This window comes from Taeniopygia guttata, chromosome 1 (genome assembly GCF_048771995.1).
Source record: "Taeniopygia guttata chromosome 1, bTaeGut7.mat, whole genome shotgun sequence".
NCBI lineage: Eukaryota > Metazoa > Chordata > Aves > Passeriformes > Estrildidae > Taeniopygia > Taeniopygia guttata.
In genome coordinates, this window is record NC_133024.1 from 42,790,109 (window position 1) to 42,798,727 (window position 8,619).

General features: G+C 39.5%; 1 protein-coding gene across 7 annotated transcripts in view; it reads left to right on the top strand.

Annotated features, from left to right (window-relative positions):
- Positions 1-4,209, top strand: part of ELMOD1 (ELMO domain containing 1) — a 48,213-nt gene extending 44,004 nt beyond the window's left edge. For all 7 annotated transcript variants that reach the window (XM_030270211.4, XM_002199765.6, XM_030270221.4 and 4 more), the window contains 3 exons: positions 345-395; positions 1,895-2,028; positions 2,855-4,209. In XM_030270211.4, the coding sequence (XP_030126071.1) occupies positions 345-395; positions 1,895-2,028; positions 2,855-3,027 (358 nt within the window). In that variant the 3' untranslated portion in view covers positions 3,028-4,209. The remainder of the gene's footprint in view (positions 1-344; positions 396-1,894; positions 2,029-2,854) is intronic.
- Positions 4,210-8,619: the final 4,410 nt, after the last annotated feature.

Genomic DNA, 8,619 nt, shown 5'->3' on the forward strand with positions numbered 1-8,619 from the left:
AGTTAAATGTAATTTCAACTTCATGTACAGCTCGAGCTTAACTGAAGTGGATCACCTTTGTGGTTAATTTAGAAAACAATGGGCTTTTGCTGAGAGCATTGACATAGGTGCATTTTGTAATGGTGAGACAAGTTTGTTGGAAATGCTCTAAAGCAGTTACCCATTTCAAGTCTGTTTTTATCAATCCATTCAGACAGGAGGACTGTTAAATGGGATTAGACATGTAAAAGAAGATAAAATAGCATGTTCAATCAATATTATAACATCAGAGAAGTTGAAAGAAAATATTTGTCAGATAGTAATATTTGGCAATACCTGGATTTTAATTATTTTTTCTTCCTCAGCCAACTTAGCAAAGCTGAGTGGGAGAAGAAAAAGTTTGATAAGGCAATTGGGTAAGTTTAAAGACCTTTTTTAATTTGCTACGAACAGAGCAGGTAACAATGATGCTGTAAATTTGAGGGAGAAAAGGTGTTTCCTAATTAATTTTTAAAGCAAGTTTCTGTGAGCATATGTACATCTACCACATCTTGATTTTGATCAAAGATTACAGGAGAAACAAGTTACATTCAGAAAAAAATAACCCAAAAATTCTGTAGCAAGGAGAAGCTTTCTCTGTGTGCTATATATAGTGTGGTGATTAATATATGTTTAATTCTTCTTAGCATGTGGCATGATCAAGTTGCATTTCTTGCTGTCAAAGCCAGGTTCATAACTGCTTTTAGGAAAATATAATAGCAAAGAAATAGTACTGAGTGTTTTTTCTTCTTTAACAGTGGGTTTGGTATAACTGCATTGTTCATGGAAATGGAACAGGATGTTCCTTCTGAATGTATCTAAAAATCTGTAATACAAGATGTTACTGCCCATATTTAATTTTTCTGTAAAACTTGACATTAGGCCACATGCTGAAGTTAACTTCTGGACTTCTGATTTGGTTTTTGGTTTTGTTTTTTTTTTCTCCTGAAATGTAAAAAAAGGTTAAAGAAAAAGAAAATATTTCTGTTTGTTTGACAGAAGTAGAAAAAATACCCAAGACAGTCTAGAGAAGACAGCTGTCTTTAGCTGAGAAAAAAATTCAATCACTGAATATCCAAACATGTTTGCTTTTATGACTAAACGTCCATGTGAGTCTTTATGTGCTTTCTTGGAAAATAGTCGTGGCCAGAAATGTCAAAGTCTTAACGCACCAGCCTTACAAATTAACTTCCAGTTTCTGAGTTTTGTTGTGCTTAAATATACTTCACTTGTTGATATCTCCTAACAGGACAGAATTTGCTTAATGAGTCTGATTTTCTTGTTTCTGTTTCCAGCATGCTTTGATTTAGGATTTTGCCTGTTTTCTAGCCTTTTTCTCTAGTTTTCTTTTAGGGAGAAATTAGAGGTGACTCAACTGGATCTTTTTCACAAGCTTTTTAGCCATATGAATGTCTTTATAGGATTGGTTGTTGAAGCATCAGGTTCCTAATTATGGGTAATGAGTTCCAGTGGGAACTCCAGCAGTTAAAAATAACAAATGATGGGTCACCCTGCAGCTGTGGCCACCGTGTGGAGTCCTTGCCCTGTTTCAGTGGCAAGTGCAGGAGCACAGGGATATCTGTGCTTGTTCTTATTTTGTAGGTTTATTTTCAGCCTGTTCTACTGAAAAGGCTGACACAGTGATGAAATCCCTGTTTTTACTGTGACCGTGTATTTCCCAAGGTAAATTCTGGACAAAGCATGCAGAATAAATGTTTTCCTTGCTTTGCACCCCACACTCACCTTGGAAACTCACAAAGGAGAGAATTAATACATCTCAGTAACGTGAAATCTGCAGCGTCAGGGTCATCAGTGTTCCTGAAAACGTGACAAAAGAAGGTGAACTCTCAACAAAAGTTGCTGCTTTTCCTTACAGCTACTCTTTTGCCATCGTGGGCATTAACATAACAGACCTTGCATACAACCTGCTCGTGAGTGGGGCTCTGAAGACCCACTTCTACAATGTTGCTCCAGAAGCACCAACGCTCACCCACTTTCAGCAGACGTTCTGTAAGTGCAGGGTGTGAGTGTGGGGCAAGGGGTGGAAATGCATAATTGGTACTCTGCTAATATACTACTGCCCACAGTTTAAAAAAGAAATAAAGTCCTCTGACACAGCATTGAGACTGTGCTCTCCTGTCTAGGATGCTTGGATTCAGCTCTTAAGCTGTGAGGGAGGCCACTACCAAACCAAGGTGTAAAACAAATAAAGAAACACAAACAATAAACTTCAGTAAGCACCTTACCAAGTGACATTCCTAGTTTTGAAATAATAAGAAGAAAAAAAATGTGCTTTAAGGAATGTCTGAATATTGTTTCCCCTTAAATCCAACTGTCATATGATACTTGCATCTACACTCTAGTGTTACTCCCCACCCTTCAGCAAAGTTGCAGCTCCAACACCAAAATAATGTTTTGACAGCTCTTTCCCCTGTATTTGAGCATCCTTGCTGCAGCAGAGACCTGCTGTTCATCTTTGCACAGTGGCAGTAATACTGCTAATATTTTTCAGTGTGTAGGCAAGGAACTGATAATGAGCACCTGCGGCATCTTTCCCTGTTTTTATACTCCCTGGTTTTATGTTTCAATTTGTGAATCCATATGTCAAGATGACTAGCAACTTCTTGTGTTTATTGTGAGATATTCTGCATGTGTGTGTATTATTCATCCAATTTTGGCATTGTCCAGAATAGGTTTAGTCTTGTTCCTGCCCAGTGTCATGAGGTGTCAGGATTCTCTGTTCAGATCATAATTATTAATTCCGAGCTACTTTCTAATTTTATATGCCATCATTACATGCAGTATTTATCTATTCTTCCTTCTTACTGTTTTGTAGGCTACTTAATGCACGAATTCCACAAATTCTGGATTGATGAGGATCCACTGGACATAATGGAATTCAATCGCGTTAGGGAGAAATTTTACAAGCGAATCTTGAGACAGCTCCAGAACCCAGAGATGGCTCTGTGTCCTCATTTTGCTGCATCAGAAAGTTTAATCAATATGTAGTTACTCAGTTGATTTCATTTGGAAGCACCATCTCACTCTTGGTTTAGATCACTGTTAGACCATCACTAGCATACTGAATGACCATGGCAATCGTGTGCATGTTTTTGGCGCAGTGTTCATCTATTTTTGTCACATGATCCCCTTATGCTTCTCGTGTTGGGGATTTTTCATTTTAAATGGGTGCTCATACTGCCTCATTATGAAGTGTTACCTTCTGAATTGATGTCCAGATATCAGAGTTTTTCTATTTTTTTAGACTTTCTTCATAATTCAGCACTGACAATTGAATTGTATTTATCTAGCAGTGTTTTTGTACATGTGGAATAAGTAGCTGGATCTTGTATTGTGAAAGCTTTTTAAGTACTTGGTATGTTTTAAGATAACTACTGGCATTTCAAGCAAAATATATGTTTGGACCTCATCTAGAAGATAATGCAATTTAATCTAATTCAGACAAACACATTAAAGTCCAGTTTTCTCCATGCAACCACTATATGCTTAATGCAAAATTAATGAGGCTTATGAGATACAAGTTTCAGTGAGAAGAGTTCTTGCAGAATTACGATCAAATGCATGAATACCAAATGATCTGGTGATGCTAACACAGTGAGCTGTGAACACATTCACAACTAACAGATACTGGCAGAGGCCAAAAATTATAACATCAGGCTGTTGTCACCTACACCACCATGCTAAAGCATGGTCTAGATTCCTGCACATTCCTTTGGATATATAGAGGTTAGTGGTTTGTGTCACACATTGGAAGGCAACATGATTGGTCACATGGTGCTTGGTGAATTCAGGAAAGCAGAAATATGTATCTTTTCTTTGAACTACTGAAAATGTTGCTTTGGTTGTTAATTCAGTTCCTAAGAGCTGGGAGAAATAATTGGTTAGAAGGTTTAGAGTAAACTGCTTGTGTTTCCCAGACTACTTATAAAAAAATTTCAAAATGGCAAACTGCCTTTTTTCTAGAACCATAAATGAATAAAAGTGTTTGACACTAAGATTGTGTAGTATACTGAGCAACATCTACCATGGCATTTCATACCCATGGTATTTTTTACCTTCTAAGCAATCAATTTTAGTATTATGTTTGTGTAAATCACTTGCATATGGAGATTAAATTGAGTAGTGTCCAACTACTTGTGAATATATGAATAAATTATACATCATTCTAAACTGAAGCACTGTGGATTTTATTTTTGGGATATGCAGTAATACAGAGGAAAAATGTCTTACTTAATGGATCAGTTAAAATGGGTTCTGAGAGCTCTGTGGTATTCCCGAGGATGAAGTGTGATCGCAACTTCTTCAGATAAGGTGCTTTATATCATTTTAGTTACTGCTTGGGTCATCACTTTATTTAACAAAAATAAAAATAAATAAATGGGAGTACTTCAACTTCCTAGGAAACTCCTTGGGTTTAAGCTGCCTCATTTCTTTGCTAAAATGTAAACTGGGTGGGGGTCAGAACTTCTCTACATGGCTGGAAACTCTCACTCATGGAGTTAACAGAATTTTATGGGTGTTGCAATAATTAGTCTTCTAATTTGGAAATATGGAACTGGAAATATTAGCATTTGCATATTTTGCATGAGAATACAAGGAATAAAAACTATGCATGTTCAACTTAATACCATTGATTTTGGAAAGTGGTTATTTATAGACACTAGGTCTCAAGGACTTTGTTGTGTGGCTCTTGAAACTTCTAAAATAGGTTCTAATAACAGGTTTTTTTCGTTGTTTTCAGATTTTACGCTCTCTCTTTCCTTGCCCCACTCTGATTTAAATATCTTCTGCAATTTATTAGGTTACACTGGTTTGTTTTTAATACTCTGCAGTTCATGAAGTTGCAGGGGAGGGAGGCAAGGTTCCTGCTACCTTCTTACTGCTCTGATCCTCTCAGTTGTGCCTTGTCTCAAGGTGTTAACTTCAAATAAAATCAGAAAATATCATCTGGCTCTGTGTCAGATTGTATCACTACAATCCAACTGGTTTGGGCGATTATTTTTCCTGTCTTGCAGGAAGATAGATTTAATGAAGTGAAAGTGTGAAATTCCTTCTCCTGTGAACCTCTTGCATGCCGGTGCCTTCAAATCTTATCGTCCTGCCTGCTTGTGCCTCAGCTTTGTCCTGTGATGTGCTTGTTCCCAAAATCAATGTCAAACCTGGGGCAGAGAATATCCCTGGTGGGTGCCTAGAACTGGCTGGCACTGCTGAGGGAAGATGTCTGTCGGGCACTGCCTTCCTTCCTCCCCAAGAATGACCTCTTACCATGATACAAACCTAAGAATTTGTTCAAAAAGTTAGAATTTACGCTATCACCAGTACAGATCCAAACTGACCTGTGAGTACCTGGATGCTGCTTTTCCTAGGGAGGAGAAAACGAAAGAAATTGGACGGGGCAGGGGAGAAGGGAAGTATTAAAAAGTTGTTAAAATAAGGAAGTATCAATGTTTATACTCACTGCAGAGTGCAGAACTTGGTTTAATTAAGTATAGAGAAGGTTTAGGTTGGATATTTCAAAAAACCTTCCACAGCTTAATGGTTGTTGCATTTCACCAGCCATCTGTCTCTCAGGCTCATGCCTGGCCATGTTCATCTCGGGCAGCAAGTTCTTCCTGCCCAGGCTGTAAAGTAAATGGTCACCTTCTTTCTTAACATGTAATTTTTCCTCAGTCAAATAATTGACATTGGCAATGCCATGCAGCCCAGATATTGTTTTAAAAAGGCACAGCAAATGATGTAAGTCTAATGTGCTACTTCTTTGTATAAAATTCAAGACAGCATGCTGAAGCTATGCAGAATATGCATTGCTTAGAATATGTATTGCTTTGGGTCGCCAATTGGGTGAAAATATAACTGATGGAAGTATAATATTGGGAGATTTAATGTGTTAAAATGCAGAAGTACATACCTTGATCTCTTTTAAAGCCGGCGGCGGGAAGGGCTATGTAGTATTAGAGATCTTTAATTCTGTATGCATCCTTTTCTAATGGTGCCTGTATTCCTCTCCATTAGTGATTCAAGCACTTCCCATAGCACAGCATTTTCTTATCCCAGCTAATGTGTGGTGGGCACAGAATTGTCTTCTGTAACCTTGGTGCTCAGCCAGCATCTGTGGAGCTGGGGCTGTGAAAGCCGACAGGATCTGTGCCTGGGGGGTTGATTACAGCCAGGAGGAGGAAAGCAAGTGCTACTCCAGCTTCCTGACATTTTTTGGCTTGTGGCTTTTTTTTTCTTTGAGGAAGGAGAAATATTTTCGCTGCACTTCTATTTGGCTCTTTTGGAAAGTAGTTTTTCAAATCTAGTGCTGGTGGTATTTCTATGTATTTTTTTTTAGAAGCAGACAAGGTCTACCTTATCTATACGATTTGTCTTGGACAAATGTATCTCCTGTTTCCTGGAGCAGGATTGAAAAATTTATTGTCATTTAGAGGGTAAAGGAGATTATTATCTTTTTTAATGAAAGAGCAATATTTAAAAATACCTGTGCCCACCATGTGCCCTGTGGGGCACAGACAGCTGATGATGAATTAGCAGGCTGAAACACTTTGCTGCAAGCTGGGCATTTTCATTATGTCCCCATCTGAAATAAGGGCTGTTAGGTGGAACACAGATAATGAACACAGATATGCCTCTTCTGGCCCAAAGAATCACTGGTAGCATCATAAAACACTGGCTTCCATTATGAAGGATCATAATTTCTTTCTTAATCCCTCCCTTCATGGATTGCAATTAGCTTTTAACATGTCATTTGCTGACCTGTCCCTTTTTGTCAGAATGTGACCAGAGATTTTTGACCCTTCCACAAGAGTGACCAGCATTGCAGGGTTGTCCCCTAGTGTGGTATTGCAGATTGTTAACATTCCTGCCTGAGCTCTAGGGGAAACCTCAATCCACAGCTCCACCACTTGGATGGATCTGACCGAGGCAGGAATCAGTTACAGCCTGGAATAGTAACTGGAGTGGAATTCTACCACTGTTGAGTTCATGTCTTTGCCAAGTGCTGTTGGGGAAATAGGGAGACTCTGTATACACATTGGATAACTCTGATTATGCTTACTCTGTCCCCCAGCTGGCTCTTAACCAGCTTGACATCATCAACATTTTGACATCATCATGACCATTTTGGCATCACAGGAAGACTCCTCTGGAGCTGTGATTTTCAGAGAATTGTTCTACTTTGAATCTTGTTAACTACCCTGATTTCCACCTTTCAGTCCTCACTTGGAAATTGTTCCAACAGGAGCTCAAATTTTGCACTAATGAATCCTCTAGGTTACACTGAGACAAACAGTAGGGTTCCCCTGTGTACTCTTGCATCTGCAGCATGGTGCAGCTAAAAATCACATAAATTATTAAAATAGATGTTTTGTAGAAAACAATCCTGAAATGGATAAGGAAATGAATTATTCATTGTTTTCCTTAGTTTTGCAGCGGAGCAGATTTTCTGTAAGACTTGCCAATGATTAGACAGGACTCTTCCTACCAGATCCTATAGGAATAGAGTAGGACAGGCTTTGTGCTTTCCCCTGTGAGCAGTGCACATAGAAATCAGGTCATTACTTATTCTAGTAAAGGAAACTGTTCTACTTTATATAGAACTATAATTAGAAAAGAGATTTAGCTCTAAAACCTCCAAGCAAGAACTGGGTACAGCAGCCAAATTCCAAAGGAGCTATGAGCAAGGGCAGAGGGCTGGTTACTAGGCCTGGGCTCCACTGTGCTGAAGGACTGTCTAAACTATAGGTGGTGTATTCCCCAGAGACCTTACAGCTTGGAATGAGGGAGGGTAGCAGGATGGGGAAGCACGAGGCCAACACACACCAGCACAGCTGGCAGCTCAGCAAAGCACAGCAGCACAAGAGGAGCTGGAAAAAAGAGACGTGAGATCGCCTGTTTCAGGTTTACAGGCAGTATCACCCAACTGAAAGGGTGACCAAGGAAGACACATTTCACAAGGTGACTGTGAAAAACCTGCATGGTTTTTCACACAGGACATGGCACTGTGACACTGGAAATTAGGACAGACATAAGAGACCCCAGCATGAGCACTGAATCGAGCTCTGGGGTCCTCAACACAGGGACGACATGGAACTGTTGGAGCGAGTTCACGGGAGGGATACCAGGATGATTGATTAAAGGGATGGAGCTCCTCTCCTATGAAGAAAGGCTGAGATAATTTGGATTGTTCAGCCTGGAAAAGAGTAGCCTTGAGGTGATCTAATTGCAGCTGTTCAGTACCTGAAGGGGTCTACAGGATTTACAAGGGGGAATGGCTTCCACCTAATAAATATTAGGAAGAAATTCTTTACTGGGAAGGTAGTGAGGCACCAGCACAATTTGCCCGGAGAATTTGTGGATGCCTCATCCCTGGAAGTGTTTAAGGACAGGTTGGATGTGGCTCTGAGCAGCATGGTCTAGTGAAAGTTGTCTCTGCCTATGGCAGGTGATTAGACCCAGATGAACTTTCAGGTCCCTTCCAATCCAGGCCATTCTGTGATCCCTGGTGCCTACCACATGGATGAGAAGAAAGTTTGTGATTCTCAAAAGAGACTAGTCAGGAAGTATCAATGAGATGTAGAC